The sequence below is a fragment of the Saccopteryx leptura genome, chromosome 2 (genome assembly GCF_036850995.1).
Source record: "Saccopteryx leptura isolate mSacLep1 chromosome 2, mSacLep1_pri_phased_curated, whole genome shotgun sequence".
NCBI classification, from domain to species: domain Eukaryota; kingdom Metazoa; phylum Chordata; class Mammalia; order Chiroptera; family Emballonuridae; genus Saccopteryx; species Saccopteryx leptura.
In genome coordinates this window covers 336,113,811-336,135,611 of record NC_089504.1, presented here as the reverse complement: position 1 = coordinate 336,135,611, position 21,801 = coordinate 336,113,811, and the positions used below count along the sequence as shown (strand labels likewise).

The 21,801-nt window shown below is 46.7% G+C and overlaps 1 protein-coding gene across 2 annotated transcripts in view; it reads left to right on the top strand.

Moving 5' to 3' along the window:
- The first annotated feature begins 15,484 nt into the window (after positions 1-15,484).
- SLC13A2 (solute carrier family 13 member 2) overlaps positions 15,485-21,801 on the top strand; it is a 29,764-nt gene continuing 23,447 nt past the window's right edge. Inside the window, exons 1-2 of one of the 2 annotated variants that reach the window (XM_066363715.1) lie at positions 15,485-15,995; positions 19,007-19,239. Coding sequence is in view for 1 of the 2 variants with exons in the window: in XM_066363714.1 (XP_066219811.1) it covers positions 15,894-15,995 (102 nt within the window). In the remaining variant the exon portion in view is untranslated. The remainder of the gene's footprint in view (positions 15,996-19,006; positions 19,240-21,801) is intronic. The other variant, XM_066363714.1, reaches the window with a different exon arrangement.

Genomic DNA, 21,801 nt, shown 5'->3' with positions numbered 1-21,801 from the left:
CGTATAAACACACATATCTAAACACTCATGCAAACACACACACATCCAAACACAAACATACACATTTAAGCCATTGGGAAATGGGGAAACACAGAGGGACTAGTGAGCAATCCAGTGCCGATGAAGCTGGGACCTGAAAGGGAAGTTCAGGCAGGTTATAGAGGAAGGACTTTGCATAGCAAATAGCTATTTGTGTCATGATGTTATGGGAAGATCCCTAGATTTGAAACTGAATGATACTGAGATTAAATCACAGCTCTGTCATTTACTAGTTGTGTGACCTAGGCAACTGACTTAACTTCTTTGCTTCAGTTTTCTTATTTGTAATGGGATACTGTAAAGTTGTAACTACCATATTTTTCACTCCATAAGACACACTTTCCCTAAAAAAATGTGGAGGGGAAAATGCCCGTGCGTTTTATGGAGTGAATGTTCATTTTTTTTAGCTGCTGTGGGTTCCTGGACAACTAGAAGAGTATTTGAACATTAAAGTCTCTTCTCATTTTTTAATAACAGTGCTAATGGCCGTTTGTAAAGCCAGCAGGCAGGGCCGGGGCCACTATCACAGCCACCGCCTGGCCCATGCAGGTTCGCATTGGATTCGGACAGTCGGTAAAGAAACCATGGAGCCAAAAACTGGTGGGCCATAGCCTTTAATCCTACCTTGCACCCGGCGGGCAAGTAAAAACATACACTGGGCTCCAAAACCCAGTCACACTCAGTGCTCACAAAGCCACTGACTTATCCGAGTTTCCTAGAATCAAAGGTTTCTAGCTCACCAGCCTTCTTCTCCTCAGTTCCCCATCTCCTTCCTTATCCCAGATACAAACTCTACACAAACTGGCATCTCACTCAGCACTCCGCCATCTTGGCTGCTTCTCCTGGCCTCCTCCATGTGGCCTCCTTTAGCTGCTGGCTCTACTCTCTCCGCTCTCTCATGCTAGCCTCAGGAACCAAGAGCAAACTCCCGCTCCGTTCCCATTTTATAGTGTAGAAATCCAAACCCTTAATCCAATATACATAATAGGGAAGTCTCTTAATACAAAGTCACTTCTCTGAGGCATGATAGGATTGTACCACCTTACACCAAAAAGGGTAGGAAAGGCTTAATCCCAAAACCAAGCCCCAGGCTACAAGGATTCTGCCTGCCTTTAGCCCACCCCAACACACATTAATATCACCTGGGCAACGGCCTCTTTAACAAAGTGAGCATAATACATTTTATCTGCCCAACACCGTTAAATACTGCTGTTGAGTTTACATTGTTGAAATATTATTGTGGTATATTTTATTAAATATTTTAACACACCATTTGGTTTAGAATTTTTTTTCTTATTTTCTGCCTTAAAACCCGAGGTGCATCTTATGGTCAGGTGCATCTTATGGAGTAAAAAATACGGTAAGTTCCAGAATGTTCTAGGTGCTTAATAACAAGTCAAAACTGTTGTTATGCTGAGGTATGTGGGGACTAAAGGTATATGAATGGAGCCTCTATCTCCACTAAGTGATGTTTCACAAAAATAACCTGTATATAGACTTATGATCATCCCATTTGAGACCAGAAAATTGAGATCCAAAAGAGGTAAAAGTATTAGCTGTAGGGCCGGGTGTAGATGATGCTTGCATTGTAGGAAGTTCCAGCTGCCATCAGGAAGCCCTGCTTGTCCGGGATTCTCCCTACTCTCAACTCTACAGAGCTGTCCTGCAGCATTCCTGAGCATTGTGACGCTCGGTGTGCATGTTACACAAAGTAGGACCATATTTCTCCAGAAGGTCATTGTTCTGGCCCCTTGCCATTATCTGTGGGCCTTAATCCTTACCCTTTCCTCTAGGCATGGGTAGCAGCTCCCCCATCAATCTTTCAGTATTACCAAAGGGGTAAAGACTTGGTAGAAAGGGTGTGAGCTGACAGTTGAAGTCAAGTTCTAACTCAGCCACTTACAAGTCGTGAGATCTTGGGCCAGTCATTTCTCTTTTCTGATGCCTGAGTTTTCCCCTCTGTTCAAATGTGATACTAGCAACCTCATGTCATATAGTAAGAATTAAATGAAAGAATAAACATAAAAATGCCTAATAAGGCTTGATCCATAATGGGGACTCATCACTGTTGGCTGAATATTTGGAGTAAAATTAACAGACAGACTTGCTTTCTAGTCCAGGAAGTGCCAGATATGTGTGATCTCCTGGATAATCTCCAGCCTCCTTTCCAGCTCTCTTATTCCAGAATTGTGTGATCTGAACTGTCAGGACACCTTCTACTGATCCCTTAAGGGCACATATCTTTCTAGAGCAGGGGTCAAGAAACTTTTGGCTGAGAGAGCCATGAACGCCACATATTTTAAAATGTAATTCCGTGAGAGCCATACAATGACCTGTGTACATTACGCATTATCCAATAAAAATTTGGTGTTGTCCTGGAGGACAGCTGTGATTGGCTTCAGCCACCCGCAACCATGAACATGAGCAGTAGGAAATGAGTAGATTGCAATACATGAGAATGTTTTATATATTTTTTTCTCTCTTTTCTTTTCTGTATTTTTCTGAAACTGGAAACGGGGAGGCAGTCAGACAGACTCCCGCATGCGCCCGACCGGGATCCACCTGGCATGCCTACCAGGGGGCGATGCTCTGCCCATCTGGGGCGTTGCTCTGTTGTGACCAGAGCCACTCTAGCGCCTGAGGCAGAGGCCACAGAGCCATCCCCAGCACCTGGGCCAACTTTGCTCCAATGGAACCTTGGCTGCAGGAGGGGAAGAGAGAGACAGAGAGGAAGGAGACGAGGAGGGGCGGAGAAGCAGATGGGCGCTTCTCCTGTGTGCCCTGGACAGGAATCGAACCCAGGACTCCTGCACGCCAGGCCGACGCTCTACCACTGAGCCAACCGGCCAGGGCCAATGTTTTATATTTTTAATGTTATTATTTTTATTATTAAAGATTTGTTTGTAAGCCAGATGCAGCCATCGAAAAAGCCACATCTGGCTTGCGAGCCATAGGTTCCCAACCCCTGTTCTAGAGCATGAAGAGTGTCATAGCTGGGGACAGACACAGAGCAAGGACCTCCCCATACACTCTATATACTTTGCAAATTAAATGGTAAGGGGCTCTGTTTTGACATCTTGTTGAAGGAAGTAGTTCAATATGTGTGTATGTGTAGGTCAGTGTTGGGCAGATAAAATATATTATGCTCACTTTGTTAAAGATAGCACTGCCCACATGGAAGCCTGTCGCCCAGGTGATATTAATGTGTGTTGGGGGCAGGCTGTGGGCAGAAAGGATCCTTGTAGCCTCGAGCTTGGTTTTAGGACTAAGCCTTTCCCACCCTTTTTGATGTGGGGTGGTGCAATCTCATTATGCCTCAGATAAGTGACTTTGTATTAGAGACTTCCCTATTTTGTATATTGGACTATATAGTGGGGCAGGCCGGAAGCTTGCTCTCTCTTGGTTCCTGAGATTAGCATTAGAGAGGAGAGCAGAGAGCAAAGAAAGGCCACGTGGAGGAGGCCAGGAGAGGCAGCCAAGATGGCAGAGTGCTAAAGGAAAAGCCAGTTTGTGCAGAGAGAAGGAGATGGGGAACAGAGGTGAATAAGGCTGGTGATCTAGAAACCTTTGATTCTAGGAAACTTGGATAAGTCAGTAGCTTTGTGAGCACTGAATGAGTGGGTTTTGGAGCCCAGTGTGTGTTTTTACTTGCCTACCAGGTGCAAGCTAGGATTAAAGATGATGGCCCACCAGTTTTTGGCTCCATTGTTTCATTACCATCTGTCCAAATCCAATGCAAACCTGCATGGTCCAGGCGGCTGTGATGGTGGCCTTGGATACTGGCTCTACAGTCAGTATGTGTGGGGAGTTCTGGATGCTTGATAAGGGAATCCAGTGGGTCCATCTGTCAGTCATATATTGTTTGTCAGCCATTACTGTCTTTCAGACTTCTGTTCCAAGAACACAGAAGAGCACTGAGTTACACATTGAATTGCCAATCAAGGCAGGCAAATCAGATCAGTCTGCCAGCCTGCTCCTCAGGCTTTCACAGTCTAGTGAGGAGGTGCCGGAGACGGATGTTACCACTAAAAGCAGTTTGTGGTAAAAACAAAACAAACAAAAAAACAAAGTGACTGGTGTGTCCTAAAGGCATTCTGGGCACAGCGTGGTCAAGATGGGCCACAACATCAGGCAAGAGTGGCAGGTGTGGGCACCCTGGTCTTTAGTGATGGGTGACGGGGAGAGTTTTTGTGGCGTGGAAATAGAGGCGGGCAGCCTATTACAGAAGTCAAAGCTTTATTCAGCCTTGTGGGAGAGGATGTTTATTTAGCCAGGAGGGGCGCACATCCACACACATGGAGGCCTGAGAGCTGAGTAGGAACCAGAAACTTATGAGGAAAGGGCAAAGGAGGAAACCAACCTTTGCCTCACGACCTCCTGTGCATTTTATATCCTCTGACACAACCCTCACACCAACCCTTCCTGGTAGGTTTTCCTTGTTCTTGTTTTGTAGATGAGGCACATGACACTCAGAAAGACCAGAACCTGGTGGCACAGCTGATGGAGGGCAGAGTTTGGATTGGAAGTTGGCTCCAAAACCCCAGCCCCTCTTCCCACCTCAGTCTCTTGGAAGCTGCTCCTAGGCTTTGAGGAGAGGAGGATTCTTTGGCAGGAGGGTAGGACCCATTGGTTCTGGGAAGTCAGAGAGGGCATCCCTCTTCTTCTGGGAATCCTTCCAGTTGCTCTCTTAGTCAGAGAGTTCCATAATCCAAACAAACACTTTGGCCACTCCGTTAACCTTATCACCACTCCCACACCCAAGACAATCTGATTAAATCTTGCTGTCATCAGTGAAAGGTCTTTTACAAAAGGCTCCGCTCTCTACAAACATGCACCTCCTGGCTTCCCTTCTAAGCAGGACCCAGGACATCCTGTCTCCCAATCTTCAGGGTCAGCACATATGACATGAGGGAAACTTTGTCACTATCACAATGGGGAGAGGCTTGGTCAGGCAGAGTCCTGCTTAGATTTGTCAACAACTAATGATCTCTTGGGCAAATAAACTGAAGCTGAACCCCCAGAGAGCACATTGGTTTCTTGATCTTAAGACTCAAGGCCCTGGCCGGTTGGCTCAGCGGTAGAGCGTTGGCCTAGCGTGCGGAGGACCCGGGTTCGATTCCCGGCCAGGGCACACAGGAGAAGCGCCCATTTGCTTCTCCACCCCTCCGCCGCGCTTTCCTCTCTGTCTCTCTCTTCCCCTCCCGCAGTCAAGGCTCCATTGGAGCAAAGATGGCCTGGGCGCTGGGGATGGCTCTGTGGCCTCTGCCTCAGGCGCTCGAGTGGCTCTGGTCGCAACATGGCGACGCCCAGGATGGGCAGAGCGTCGCCCCTGGTGGGCGTGCCGGGTGGATCCCAGTCGGGCACATGCGGGAGTCTGTCTGATTGTCTCTCCCTGTTTCCAGCTTCAGAAAAATGAAAGAAAAAAAAAAAAAAGACTCAAGGAAACCTGGGGAAGAGCTGTATCCACCCAGTGCTGGCCACCAAGAAATAATGGCTGCCATTTTTTGAGTGCCACCCAGGGTGGACCTTTTGCACTTTTCTAGTTCTTCCTTTTTTTTTTTTTTTAACAGGGACAGAGAGAAAGAGTCAGAGAGAGGGATAGATAGGGACAGACAGACAGGAACGGAGAGAGATGAGAAGTATCAATCATCAGTTTTTCATTGCGACACCTTAGCTGTTCATTGATTGCTTTCTCATATGTGCCTTGACTGTGGGCCTTCAGCAGACCGAGTAACCCCTTGCTCGAGCCAGCAACCTTGGGTCCAAGCTGGTGAGCTTTTCTTTTTCTTTTTTTTTTACTCAAGCCAGATGAGCCCGCGCTCAAGCTGGTGACCTCGAGGTCTCAAACCAGGGTCCTCTGCATCCCAGTCTGATGCTCTATCCACTGCGCCACCACCTGGTCAGGCTCTTCCAACAATTTTGTAAAGCAGGTTCAAGTCTTCTCTTCTGGCTATATTTTCGGTTTCTCCTCTACTTTGCAGAGACAGAACTGAAGCTCAGACAGGTAGCTCTGTCCAAGGTCACGAAAGTACTAAGATTACAAAATCAGGATTCACACCCAAGTCTGTTTGATTCTGTTAAAGAACAAAATTTACGGCAGAGTCTTAGTTACTGATTTCATTTTCAATAAGCCTAGGTTTGTTACATTGGTTTCCCAACAAAATACATAAATACATTTTATAAAGAACCAAACTTAAATGAGTACAATGGAAGATCTAATTTAGTCAGGGATTCATGAATTGGGCAGCATCTCCTCTAGCAACTGGAAGGGTTCGCCAAGGGGTTATACAAAATGAAAGATTTTCATAGGAAAAAGATGGGGTCAATAACGTATTAACAAAAGAAAAGAAAGAATTATTTTTAGACCAGGATCGAGGGAAGGCAAAGGCAAAGGGTTTTATCACACCAAATGAGCCCAATTAGTTTAGTATCTCTCTTACATTTAGATTTTGTCCTGTTTTATTCTCTTATATTTTGCCTCTCTGTAGGACAAAATTATTTTCTTTTCTATAAAAAAGAAGTATTTCCATTTATTTATTTATTTATTTTTTTAATGAGAGGAGGAGAGATGGAGAGACAGACTCCTGCATGCACCCTGTCTGGGATCTACCCAGCAACCCCTATCTGGGGCTGATGCTCAAATCAACCAAGCTATCCTCAGCACCTGAGGCTGACACTTGGACCAATTGAGCTAGCTTCATTCAGCTCCTAATGCTTGAACGAACTGAGCCACTGGCTGTGAGTGGGGAAGAGGGAGAGAAGGGGGAGAGGGAGGGAGAAAAGAAGCAGGTGGTCATTTCTCCTGTGTGCCATGACCAAGGATTGAACCCAGGATGTCCACATGCCAGGCCGATGCTCTATCCACTGAGCAAACCGACCAGGGCCTTATTTCTATTTCTTATAACTTCTTTTATTGAAAACACATTCTTGCATTCAAAGTTGTTTTCCTATTATTCTCGTAGTTTTAATGCCATATGTTGTGATTTTTAACCCCTAGATACTTTAATTTCTGATGAAAACTAAGAAGTAAACAATTAGAAACTATCGTTTATATTAGCATTCTGTGGCTTTGAAAATTTATAAATACTTTTTATAATTTATAAAAGAGTGTTTTTTCATAGAAAATTTCTCAGCGTGGCATAAAACATGTTTACTAGTAGACTCAATTCTATCTTTAGTTTTTCTGCACTAGGAAACCAAAAGTAGATAAACTTAAGTTCAATAATTTACATTCCATTTTTTTTTCTTTCTTATTTAGAAATGATCTAGACATTTAACAAAATCCAATGGGGTGGCCTGGCCTGTGGTGGCGCAGAGGATAAAGCATCGACCTGGAACATTGAGGTCGCTAGTTTGAAACCCCGAGCTTGCCTGGTCAAGGCACATATGGGAGTTGATGCTTCCTGCTCCTCCCCCTGTTCTCTCTCTCTTTCCTTTCTCTCTCTCTCTAATAAAAATGAATTAAAAAAAAAAAAAAAACAAAATCCAATGGGTTGAATTTGAAGATCTAATTATCTTTTTAAAGTAATTCATTCATTGGGAAGTATCTAATCTGACAACTAGAAGGGTGCTCCAAGCAGTTGTACAAAATGGACCAGTATTTTATAAGAGGAAGGGTGTGGCAGGGGAGTATTAACAGAAGAAAAAAAAAAGAATTATTTTTAGACCAAGAAGTCCTTTAAAGGGAAGAGAATGGTAAGGGTTTTTAATCGTGCAGATTGCCTCTTCTGTTTTGAGGGGTGCAGGATATTGGAAAGGGCTCATGTGACAGACTGTCTCATTGCTATTGACCAGAAGATTCCAGGCTGGTTGATTAAAATTACTTTTCTGGGAGAGGCCAAATCAGGCAATTAAGTCAGGTAATAAATCTAAGTTTGGGATCATGAGCTTTAGCATAAGTGATGCTATTTGGGGCCTGTGATTGTCTTTATTTATTTATTTATTTATTTAGTGAGGGGGGGGAGAGAGAGAGGGAGAGATAGACAGGAAGGGAGAGACATAAGAAGGGAAGACATTTATTTTATTTATTTATTTATTTATTTATTTATTTAGCGAGGGGGAGAGAGAGAGAGGGAGAGATAGACAGGAAGGGAGAGACTCATAGTTGTGGTACCTTAGTTGTTCATTGATTGCTTTCTTATATATGCCTTAATCAGGGGGCTCTAGCCAAGCCAGTGACCCCTTGATCAAGCCAGCGACCTTGGGCTTTATTCAAGTCAGCAACCTTTGGGCTCAAGTCAGCGCCCATAGGGTCATGTCCTATGATCCCAGGCTCAAGTCAGTGATCCTACACTTAAGCTGGTGAGCCCATGCTCAAGTGGATGAACCCACACTCAAGCTGGCAACCTCAGGGTTTTAATTTTTTTTTAATTTTTATTTATTCATTTTAGAAAGGAGAGGGGGGGGAGAGAGAGAGAAAGAGAGAGAGAAATGGGGGAGGAGCAGGAAGCATCAACTCCCATATGTGCCTTGACCAGGCAAGCCCAGAGTTTCAAACCAGCGACCTCAGCATTTCCAGGTCGACGTTTTATCCACTGCGCCACCACAGGTCAGCTCAGGGTTTTGAACCTGGGTCCTCAGCATCCCAGGCTGATGCTCTATCCACTGTGCCATCGCCTGGTCAGGCTATGGTTTTCTCTTTAACAATTCTAAAATTATCCTGTGCCTCCCATAAGTGTTTGCTGAATGGATGAATAAATAAATGGATGAATATATGGGTGGATAATGGATGGATGGGATCAGGTTCAGTGACCCAAAGATTGGAAGCTAGCATTAATCTTACCATCTCTTCCCACTTCTGTAGTCTTTCCACATTACTAAGCTAGGTGAAATTGGGTTAAAATAAATGTCAAAGGAAGATTCAAATGTTAAAAGAGAGTCATCAAAAGAGCTGAGTCTATGTACCTAAGGATATAATCAACAGAATGAAAAAGCAACCTATGGAATGAGAAAAACATTTTCAAATTATATGTTTCATAAGGGGTCAATATCCAGAATATATAAAGGAATATATAAAGGAATCCTACATCTCAACAACTACAACAACAAAAATTCCAAATAATTTAATTTTAAAATGGTCAAATTTAATTTTAAAATGGTAGACATTTCTCTAAAGAAGATCAAAAGAAGACAGAAGGTCAACAAACATATGAAAAGTTACTCAACTAATCATTAGGAAAATGCAAATTAAATCCATAATGAAATATCACTTCACACTCATTAGAGTGACTGCTATTTTAAAAAGTAGAAAATAAAAATAAAAGTGTTGGTGAGGATGAAGGGGAATTGGGACCCTTGTGCAGTCTTTGTGGAGATGTCAAATGGTGTAGCCACCATGGAGAACAGTATGGAGTTTCCACAGAAAAACTAAAAATAGAATTATCATTTGCTCCACCACTTCCACTTCTAGGTATCTATGGAAAATAATTGAAATCAGGGTCTCAAAGTAATATTTGCATACCCATGTCCATAACAGCATTATTCACAATAGCCAAAAGGTAGAAGCAACCCAAGGGTCCATCGACAAATGAACGGATAAGCAAAACGTGGTATGCACATACCATGAAATATTACTAAGCCTTAAAAAAGGTCATTTTGACATATGCTACAACATGGCTGAACCTTGAGGATATTTGCTAAGTGAAATAAGCCAGTCACAAAAAGACAAATATATCTAGGATTCCACTTACATGAGGTATCTAAAGTAGTCAAACATGGAGAAACAGAAAGTAGAATGGTAGTTCTGAGAGCTGAAGGGAGTGGGAGACAGAGAGTTATTGTTTAGCGGATATAGAGTTTCAGTTTTGCAAGATGAAACAGTTCTGGAGGTTGATTGCAAAAGAATAGGATTATACTATACTTAACAGTACTGAGCTGTTTACTTAACAAAGGTAAAGGTTGTAAGGTATTTCCCACCAAGGAAGAAAGAAGGACGTAGCCACCAAGTGTGGAATAGCAAAAGCTTTATTTAGAGTGCATCCTGGGCGAGGTTCACTGGTCCGCAAGACAGAGGCCAGGGAAGTCGCACAGTTTCTCCTGCGGGTGGTGGTGGGGTGTTAATTTATAGCGTCAGTAAGGTGGTGGCAGGTAGATATGATGTGGCAAAATTTCATTGGCTGACAGTCGTTCTTTTTCAAAGTGCTCCTGGGCCATTTCTTTTGGCAGGCATGGATGTGGATGGTTCTAGCCAAAGTCCCTGGACCTGGTTCCTCATGTGACCTTCCCCCATTGCCAACCAACCTCACAAAGGTGGTAGATTTTATGTTGTGTGTATTTTCACAATTTAAAAAAAAAGAAACTGGGAATGGAAACTTAGAAGAAGAAGGGATGGACTTGTTGCTTGGGAATGCAGGCAGGAGGTTCTTGGACTGACTGTATCTAAATGAGCCTCAAGTCCCTTTTAGCATCAGAGCGCTCCCTGGATCCCAGCACGGCCACCAGCAGCCAGTGAAGATGGGCAGTGCCAACTCTGGAAGGGTTACTCCTTATCTCCTCTTCATAATCTTGAAGGTGGGAGAACCTATTTACTTCTTTGCCTTTTTACCGAAGACCCTTATCCGTCCTATCTGAAGAGCCAGGGACCAGCCCCAGAATGTGTTGGAAGGAAGGCTTGGCTCTCTGACATGAACTTTATAAATTTTCATATGGGCATCCTATCCACCCACCCATACATCCATACATCCATACATCTATTCTTTCAACACATGTTTGTTGGGTATCAACTCAAGAGGCTGGAAGGGTGCATGCAGACAATCATACAGACAAACTCTGTCCCTATGGAATTGATAGTCTGGTGGGGGACATAGGCAGGTTACCAGGAGAAAGATGCAATGTGCTGTTGCTGTGATAGGGGTCGTATAGGGCACTTTGCGAGGCACCTGAGTTAGTCTGTGATTCTCATCAGGAAGGAAGTTCAATCTTAGGCTGCCTAGAAAGATAAGCAGGACTAAACCAGTCACGTGGGGAAAGGGAACCAGGGAAAGTAAGCAAGGAGAAGCAAGAGCACGGGCACCTGGAGATTTTAGTGCAGGGCTGGGTGAAGCTCAAAGAACAGTTGAGATAAGGCAGGAATGGTGAGAGCTGAAGCAAAAGAGAAAGGCAAGGATGGGTGCTTGTAGGGTCATGTGAGCACCTTGCAAGGTGCTGAGTGGGGTATGAAAATGTATGAGACAAAACGAGTGGAGCCAATTGGAGAGGCAGTGTAAGACAGGGGCAACAGTCAGGAGCCCCGGGGTCAGATTCTGGGCCCAGCATTCTCAGAGATGTGAGTAAGATGCCCACGTTCCTCCTCCGTGTGGGACTCACTTCACCTCTCACTACTGTCTCAGGGCAAGCTAGCCACCCAAGAGGGACACCTCTGGTGCTGAGGAATGCATCGCCTTTCACCTTTCATCATGGAGTGGGAGTGGAGCTGTCCTTGTAAACAGCCTCAGTGCATCTCTCTAGCCCTGTTACCTGTGATCCTCTACCAGTGCATGAGAATATTCCCGCCCTCTTCTTCAATCAAGATTTGATGACCATCCCTACACCCTGTCTTCTATCCTCTAGACTGGGCAGTCTCAGGTCTCACAAATCACTTTTGGTGCTCCCTGCTATGTCCAGCCATCCCCATCTTTCTAGAGTCACTTGGGTTGTGCCCCTGTGAGCCCCAAGCCCTGCCTGCTCAACCGAGGTTGCCTTGGGAGCCTCTGCCTTATGTGTCCCGGTCTGAACTTCCTAAAAGCTACCTTTGGGCCCCCGAGCCTTGGCTTTATCTCCAGCTTATCTGCTACCTGCTTCTGAAGATAAGCCAGTTCTTGTAAGCTGGGAACCACCTCCTCTCTCCCTAGGCCTTTCTCAACTGTTCTGGGGTGGCCTGCTCCAGAAGGATCAATGGTTAAAGTGCAAGGAAGGTGTTTTCTGATTATGACTTTCCCTGAGATAGTGCAGAGACCTGTCATAGGAAGACACCAAGGAAAACAAGGACAACCTCAGCACCTGCCATGAGTTGCTCACGGTTCATTAGGAACCATGAGAAGAAAAAAAAAAAAAAAAAAAGAACAGCTATTTGCAGGGTCATGTGAAAGAAAAGAAGGTGGGGCAGACTGGAGAATTGAATAAGGTCTGGCAGAGTGGAACCCTGTCCGTGACTCTGACAAGGGGAAAGTTCTGTGGTGTGTGTGAAGGCAGGCAACCTCCCACTGGCCTCAGGACACTGCTTCTGATATGAATTCGTCATTGGTGGGGCCCGGCTGCTGGGGATGCAATAGCATCCCAACACTGGTCCTCAAAAGGGGGTCAGGAAGGATCTTTGAAGGGGGCCGTAGTTGCAAAGCTGGGATCAGAGGTGGTGTTATTGCAGGAATCAAAGGAGGACAAAAACGTCCAGACAACTTGATGAAGGAAGTATTATTTTTATTTAGCCAGTAGAGCAGTGTGACCCCAAAAGAAGCAACAAAACACGTGCTCCCCGAAGTTAGATTTCTTACATCTTGTATACCTTTTACAGAATACTGGTTTTCACGCAAGGGGCTCGTGATCGCTTTGTCTTGAGGTGTACATCACTCTCGTGACTTCAGGATGAGAGGGTGAGTTTAGGTGAGGTCAGAGAATAAGCGTTGAAATTTGTAAATTGAGGTCTTAAAAACTTATAAGAAAAGAAAAGAGGAAGGGGTTTTCAGATAAATTCTATCATCCTTTCTCTGTGTAGCAAGTGGCCCCAAGCACCCTTTCAGAGAAATATAGGAAAGCAGTTAATCCCTTGCAGGCTCTCTTCCTCCTGCATTCCTCCTGCCTCTTCCTCCTCAGGGAGGAGGGGTAGGGGGCCTGACTTCTCCTTCCTTAGTGTCTCAGTAAAAGAGTAGCCATCTAATTTGGAATCACTGAGTTTTGCCATCACAGGGGCCCAGGGCATGCAAGCCTAGGAAAAGAGCAGGGACAGTCTTGGATGTGAATTTGAGTTTTCTCTGTTGCTCACAAGCTGTGTGATCCAAGGCAGGTAACTTCACTGCTCTGAGCCTGCTTCACAGCATTGGTGTAGAGAGCTGGGCAAATTGGGATGCAGATTACCCATATAGTGGATGTTGTCCCTCTGGGGGAGGCCCAGCCATGCTCCCCCTGTGGCTTCTTCAGAGCCTCAGGCCATGGGAGAGTCCTCATCAAAGGTGAGAGAATTGAGGTCTTGTCTTGGGGTATCTGAAGCCTTTTTTCTATCCTTGTGCTTCGTGACTCTTCCTCACCTTGCCCTAAGCAGGTGGCAGATTGGCTGCATGGGAGTGGAGAAGCCACAGCCTGAATGGGGGTGTGGGTGTGATCAGTCTGTCCTGTCTTACTGTCACGTGGTTGCAGGAGTCCTGCCACCTGGGTCTATCCGTGGCTCTTTGCCCACCGTGCAGAAGGCTTTGTATGTCTCTCTCACATAGACCTGAGCTGCTCCGAAAGTATCTCCCTGGCATAGCAGTCCTGGTCATGCTATTACACACCCTGGCAATGTGGTTATCAGCTCTCAATCCTGCCCCCATTTCAACCACACAGAAGCTTCTGTTCTCTAAATGTCACCACGCTTCCATGTTTTTCCTTAGGCTGTGTTTACTTCCTGAAACATTTTCTCTAGTGCTCTGCCTTCTAATCCTGGCTCCTACAGATCATCATACTCTGATAATCAACAGATATTGATAGTTGAGCTTTTTTATTTTTAAATTTTTTAAAAATTTGTTTAAAAAAGGAATTTGGAAACAGGGAGGCAGTCATACAGACTCCTGCATGCACCCAACTGGGATTCACCTGGCATGCCCACTAGGGGGTGATGCTCTGCCCATCTGGGGCGTTGCTCTGCTGCAACCAGAGCCATTCTAGTGCCTGAGGCAGAGGCCACAGAGCCATTCTCAGCGCCCGGGCCAACTTTTGCTCCAATGGAACCTTGGCTGTGGGAGGGGAAGAGAGGGACAGAGAGGAAGGAGAGGGGGAGGGGTGGAGAAGCAGATGGGCACTTCTCCTGTGTGCCCTGGCCGGGAATCGAACCCAGGACTCCTGCACACCAGGCCGATGCTCTACCACTGAGCCAACCGGCCAGGGCCAATAATTGAGCTTTTACTGTGTGCCATATGGGGCAGGGGGAGGCGAAGGTACCCAGAGACAGAGTCTCTGGCTATCCAGACAACCGTCAATTCCAACTCACAATCAACACACACACATACCACCCTCCAGGCCTTATTTCTCTCTTCCACTTGCTTGTGATCCCTCCTCCATCACCTTGTGGCCAAATTAGGCTCAACTTTCCAGTTTTCGCTTAGATGCCACCTTCTCCAGGAGCCCTTGCTCCACACTCCCGGTATTCTCTTTCCCCCTGGAGCTCCCATACTGGATTGGACCTCCTCAGGGCACTCATACAGCATACAGTCATGCACTGCTTCATGGCATTTCAATCAACAATAGACCACACGGAGATTATTATAATGGAGCTGAAAAATTCCTATCCCATAGTGACGCCATAGCCATCGTAACACCTTAGCAGAATGCATTACAATTGCCTATGGTATCTAGTACAGTAACATGCTAGACAGGTTTGTAGCCTAAGAGCTACAGGCTATGCCATATAGCCTAGGTGTGTCATAGGCTAGACCATCTAGTTTTGTGTAAGTGTACTTTATGATATTTACATAACAATGAAACCACCTAATGACACATTTCTCAGAACACATTTTCAATGTTAAACAATACATGTATTTAAAATTCTGGCAGTCTCCATGTCCTGGGGCCTCAGTTTCCCCACCTATAAAATGGAATAGTAACTTAACTCATGGCGTGGCTGTACCAAGTAAATGCAATAGCGCACTAAACAGTTTATACTAAATGCTGAACAAATGTTACCTATTGCCAGCAGCATCTGAGCACTGAATGGGGCTGAATTCATACTGCTCACAAAAAGTAGGGGATATTTCAAAATAAATATGAAGCGATGAAATATCCCCTAATTTTTGTGAGCAGTATATATAATCAGCACCAAATACTCATTTATTTGGTGGGTGATGGATGGATGGAATGATGGATGGATAGATGGATAATGAATAAATGGAGGGATTATTTCCAAAATATGAGACAATCTTTGCTGGTCTTCCATGGTTGTTTAGGAAAAACCTAACCTTAATACCCACCATATTTCAAGGCTCAACATACCATAAGTTGTTTAATTTGAGCCTCATGATAGGAAGATATTACAGCAGAACAAGGAAGTGGCTATTCTGAGAGGTTAAGTCCATTGATCCACATCACAAAGTGAGTAAGAAATAGTCAGCACCGGTGGCTTTGCAGGTCCCTAGACACCAGGAAGGAAGAGGAGGGCTTGCTCCAGGCCTTGGCTTCCCGCAATTTTAGACTGGGAACTCATAGTGGGCAGGGCCTGTCTAGAGGCAGGGCTGCCCTACCCGGAGCTTTGTATAAACAGTTCACAGAGAAACTGGCTGCGGGAAGTAAAAGGAAGGAGAGAAGGCTGGGGCGGGCGGTAGCTCAGGGACTTGCCCTCTGGAGGCCGGCTGCGGGCTTCCCAGGCTCCTTCCGTCTCCAGCTCCTCCAGCATTGCGCACAGAAGGAGTTAACTCTGGGCTTAACTTCTTGAAAGAACCTGAAGCTTTTACACCTGATCTCACCCTCCTCCCTTTCTTTCAAAGTCTTCCTGATCTTTATACCTCCGACAGGTCCCTCCTCCTTAATCTCACCCCCGGACTCCAAAAACACTCTGATTGCCAGGGTGGGTCAATGGTTAACACTCCAGCAACTTTATATAAGCCTGCCCCGGCAGCCTACCTGCTTCAGTCAGCCCTTCCGTTCCCTGGATTTCAGAGAGACAGTGGCTCCAGCAGCCTTCCCGGGTCTACACCATGGCGACCTGCTGGCAGGGCCTGTGGGCCTATCGCTTCTACCTGATTGTGCTCTTCCTGCCCATTTTCCTGCTACCTCTGCCCATCCTCATCCCCACCAAGGTAAGAACGTGGGGTTCTGGGCACAGAGAATGTCTAAGGAGGCAGGAGAGGGACTGTTTGGGCCAGAGTTGGGGATCCTTAGGACGAGCATGACCTACTCACCTCTCCTAGCCTGGTAGTGAAGCTGTCATCTCCTGGTCCTGCTGAGCGATGAGGGTTAAGAGGTCAAAGGGGGCTTTTTGCTTGGCAGCCAATAGAAGGAGCCCAGTGTGAACTGCTTAGGTGCACTTGGAATCTACTGCCTTGGGAGTCAGGAAGCCAGTTCAGTAAAGGAGGCGCAGGTGGAAGCAGATGGGTTATCTGCCTATCGTGTGCCCTCACTGCCCTGGACTGGGCTCAGTGGCTAATGAGCAGGGCTAGGTGCTGGAGGGGACGAGAGGGGAATACGATGAAGATGGCCTCAGGCAGTTTGTGCCATTAAGAGTATAAACAGAAAGAGAAGGTACTCACCTGTGATCCTAAGGGCTGAGTCTGCTGAGGAGGATGGGTGAGACCTTGTCAGTGGCCGTCACAGACACCCTGGATGGAGGGGGAGGCGCCACTGCCTCCTGCCCGCTGCCCCAGATGCTATACACTTTGGGGTTTTCCTTGTAAGTAAAAGAACACAACCTTATTAACCTAAAATTAGCACAGGGTTTGGGGAAGGGTCTATTCAGGATGGGGACCTGGGAGCTCAAGCTTCACAGTATGTCTCTCTCTGGCAGGTCACAGCTGGGGGTGTGGTCTGGCTCCAGAGCCTGTGTTGTCTTCTCCCTACCCCACTGTCTCCTGAATGCTCAGACATGATCGTGGCCCTAGCCCTACTCACAGACCCAGAACAGCCCACTGAGCCATTGTCTTCCTTTTGTCACAGTAGAAAAATTGAGGCAGGCTTTTTATTCATGGTGTCCCAAAGGAGTGAGGGACTGGGAATATAGTGGCACAACCCCTAGGCCCCTGACACCTGCTAAGTGACAAAGCTTGGCTGACCTTTAAGATGACCCGGTCTCAGGCCAGAGCCAGTGGCATCTCTGTCCTGGGAACCTATCAGATGGGTTTTCAGACAGGCAGGGCCAAGTGTGTTCACCCCAGGAGAGAGGACAGATAGGGATTGTGATTCTCGTTCTACCCCTTGGAAAGCACAGCCCAGAAAGATTCAGTGCTTCACCCAAGGTCACACAGGAAAGCCTGAGTCAGTAATAGAATCCAGGCCTCCTGGTGGAATGCAACATGTCAGGAGCCTCTTTCTTCTCTGCGTGGCACCCAGCCTTGCTGCCTGCCTCTCCCCGCAGACACTTCCTCCTCTGTCCTGACTTAGATGAACTGTCCCCAGACCTATTTATGGAGATCAGCCCCTCCTCTGGGGCACTGGATACCAGCTTTTTTCGAGAGCTTTGCTCCTGTGATTACCTTCCTGCTCTCCTACGTCAAGTTCCACCTGTCTCCCCGATCTCTCCCAGTAGCATACACACACGCTGTAGTATCTCCCATCCTAAAAAACAGGCAAACCCTCCGTTGGCCCCACATCCCCTTTACATATGCCTCCTTTCTCTCTGTGTCTCGCAGGGCAGGCCTCAAAGGCTGTCTACCCTGCATGCCTCTCTCTTTAGACGGCTCCAGGCTCCACGACTCTACCTACCCAGAGGGCTCTCGTCAAGTCCCCATCAGCTTCCATGTCACCACCACCACCCCCCGCCCACCATGCTCACACTCCTCAACCCCTCAGCAGCATTTGTCACAGCTGGTCACCCCCTCTTTGCAATGTGATCTTCTTTTGGCTTTGGCAACACCTTCTTTTAGCGTCCTCCCCCTCAGCCCCTTCTTCCTGGCCCCTCCTCCCTATTCACTTACTCTTCCCTAGCTGATCTTTTGCTGTCTCCTCCTTTAAAAAGCATCTCTGTGCTGAGGACTCCCTAATCTGTCATCCAGCCCTAACCTCCCAACTTGTATTATCCAACACTAGACATGTCCATCTGAACATTCTCTTTAAAGCAACATACACCTTTACATGTCCAAAACGAAATGCTCATTGCCCATCTCTTCCAGCTGGCTCCTCCTGCAGTCTTACTCATCAATATGTGAATCAGTCATCCACCTTGGAGCCATTCCTATAAAAAGGCTCCACTTCCACATGCAACGGCAGGTCTTAGTGACTCCATATCCCAAAGGTACTCTAAGTGCGACCAGTTTCCACTGCCTCCCCTCATAGGGGCCACCAGCATTTCTCACCTGTCCCTGTCCCTCCCCAGACTGGTCTTGACCTCACCACCTGGTCTTTTCAAAACATAAGATCATGTCACTACCTTGCTCAGAACCCCACACAGACTTCCCATCAAATTTAAAATAGAATTCAAACCTCTTAGGATAGCCACGAGTCCCTGGGACTCCACCGCTGTAGACACCTCGGTCTCCACGCTCGATGTCCCACCTCCTGCCCACTCTGCTCCAGTCCCACCAGCTTTCTCTCTGCCTGGAATGTTCTTCTCCCAGAAGTCCCCTCGTTCCTGAGGTTTCAGCTGAAATCTACCTCCTCAGAAAAGCCTTCTCTGACCACTCCCCATCATTTTTTGTATTTTTCCGAAGCTGGAAAAGGGGAGGCAGTCAGACAGACCCCCGCATGCGCCCGACCGGGATCCACCCGGCATGCCCACCAGGGGGCGATGCTCTGCCCATCTTGGGGCTTCACTCTGCCGCAACCAGAGCCATTCTAGCGCCTGAGGCAGAGGCCACAGAGCCATCCTCAGCGCCCGGGCAAACTTTGCTCCAGTGGAGCCTTGGCTGTGGGAGGGGAAGAGAGAGACAGAGAGGAAGGAGAGGGGGAGTGGTGGAGAAGCAGATGGGTGCCTCTCCTGTGTGCCTTGGCCGGGAATCGAACCCGGGACTCCTGCACGCCAGGCCGACGCTCTACTACTGAGCCAACTGGCCAGGGCCCCGTCATTCTTTATTACAAAACCCTGTGATTTTATTTAGAGGGCTTTCACTAAATGAAATGATATATTTGTTTCTTTTCTCTTTATTCTCTAATTTCCTAGACTAGAGTGCAGGTTCTTTGAGGACAAGGATTTTGTCTTTTTTCATGCAGAATCCACAGTGCCTGGCACATAGGTGTTCAACAAATACCTGTCAATTGAATGAATAAAAGTATGCATACATGTGGACAAACAGGGCCCTGTCTTGAATTCCCACTGAGTCCCTGTTCGCTGTGGCGAGTCCCCAAGCTTACCTCCAAGCTCCTGGCCCCTGAAGTAGGAAGGAGGAGTTTCAGGTAGGCTCAGACCTGTGTCTACATAATAATAATTAATATTTATTGAGTTATTTTTTATGTGTTAGTCATTGTCCCAAGCACTTCAAAGCACTAATCCATTTATTTTTTGCAATAACTTCTGAGTTACTGTGAAGTTACTACTGTTAGCTCCATTTTACAGACATGTAAACTTAGGACCAGAATAGTAAAGTAATTTTCCCAAAGTTCCAGCTAGAAAAAAGCGAAGTCTGGACTGGTACCTGATTCTTGAGGTCTCTGTTTAAGACTGTCCAGGGCTGCAGGGCAGTGGCCCTGCTGTGAATCACGTTCTGAGCCATCCACCCTCACGTCCATCCAGTTGTCCACCAGTCCTTCCACTGTCAATCAGTCTGGGATGCCGGCTGTTGCGCTGTGCTACACGTTACCAAGAAGGAGCACAGACATATTTTGCCCTTGAGTTGCTCTCAGTATAGAGGAATATATGTTTATTTTAAACTTTTTAAAATGCATTTATTGATTTTAGAAAGAGAGGAAAGGAGAAATAAAGAGAAACATCGACTTGTTGTTTCACTTATTTATGCATTCATTAGCAGATTCTTGTATGTGCCCTGACCAGGGATTGAACCTGCAACCTTGGCATATTGGGATGATGTTCTAACCAAGTGAGCTATCTAGCCAAGGCTGGAAGAACATGCATGTATATAGAGGTACAGCCAGAAGGCTACAGGAGCTCAAGGAAGGGAGAAAATTCTGAGACCAGGGAGAATCTGAAGCAGGTGGCATTTGAGTTGAGGCTGAGTAAGAGTCCAACACTCAGAGGCATCCACAGAGGCAAGACCAGGTAAAGGGACTGCAGGAGCAAAGGTGTAGAGGCTGGAACTAGTAGGTGTGTTTGAGGAAAAACTACAGGATCCTTGGAAAGCTCATCATCTTCTGGTGGTCTCAGCAGACGGGGGACTGTGGGGCCTGAGGCCTTCTCACTGCTCCCCCAGCCCTACAATCAGACAGTGAAGAAGGACCATCAGTCTGCCAGAAACCTTACATTCATGCGTTCATTCATCCAGTCAGTTCTTACAGAACACGTGCTGTGTGCCAGGCACTGTTGAGGCGTGGGGGGTGGAGAGACACATAGAAAGCATATACTGTCCATGCTGTGAAAACCACACAGCAGGTGATGACTGTGGCTTAGGGAGGCCTGCTCTAGAGGGGGTGGTCAAGGAAGGCCTCCTGGGTGTTGGTATTTACCCTAGGACCAGAATGGCAAGGAAGAGTCAACCAAGCACGGTTCTGGGCAAACAGCTGTCTAAGCAGAACGCACAGTGTAAGGGCCTGAGGCCATGGCTGACCTTGGCAGCTGAAGGGAAAAACACAGTCACTGTGGCATGGAGAACTAAGTGAGGAGAAGTTGCTTAAGTTTAGTGGAGAGAGGAAAGACGAGGTCAACCTATGTCTGCCCTACAGGGGAAGGAGTGAGGGCTTTATGCTGAAGGCCATGAGGGGTAAATATTTGATCAGGGGTCAATCAGCTAGTAAGTTAAAAGAAAAAATTCATATGCATCCCAGGACCCAAGGGGTTCTAGAAACAGTCCCAGTGGCACAATGTTGGCCAGGACAGAGCTTAGCTGAGATCCATATTGTATAACAGTGAGAACAGTAGGTGGAATTCCTTTATTTGAATTACCTGGACTCCTAAGAATGGTATGTGTGTGCACACATACACTTAGAAATCTGTGAAACGGACTGACTAGGCAGTGGCTCAGTGGATAGAGAGTTGGACTGTGACACAGAGGACCCAGGTTCGAAACCCCGAGGTCGCTAGCTTGAGTGCAGGCATATCCTGCTTGAACACAGGCTCACCAGCTTGAGCATGGGGTCACTGGCTTGAGCCTGGAATCATAGACCTGACCCCATAGTCACTGGCTTGAGCCCAAAGGTCACTGGCTTGAAGCCCAAGGTCACTGGCTTGAGCAAGGGGTCACTTACTCTGCTGTAGCCCCCTGGTCAAGGCACATATGAGAAAGCAATCAATGAACAACTAAGGAGCCTTAAAGAAGAATTGATGCTTCTCATCTCTCTCCCTTCCTGCCTGTCTGTCCCTATCTGTCCCTCTCTCTGTCTCTGTCATAAAAGAAAGAAAAATCTGTGAAACTAAAATACCTTTATCACAAGCTGGGAACCCCAAAGATGGACTCGGGACTCAGATGATTCAGTGTGGGCATGAAGGAATTTGGACCTCAGTTCGGGGACCCGCCTCTATCCTCAGAGACTTTCTGGCTCTTGGTTGAGAAGGCAGAGTCCAGGGAACAAAACAGGAATTTGGGAGCGAGGCAGATGTGGGTCAAAATCCACTCTGCAGCATGTATAGTCGTGTGACCTTAGCAAGCCTCTCCAAGCCTCTCACCGCTAAGGGGGTGTTGTCAGGATAATCTGAATGCACAGTTTCGGGCACTCAGGGCTCAATAAACAGTGACTCCCTGTGTCCTTGGCCTCTTCTGAATTCTTAGCCCCTGGAAAATACAACTAGTCTTCGGCACTGTGGAGATGCCTGACTTCTTCTTTTCCATAGATAACTTCTTTTGTTCA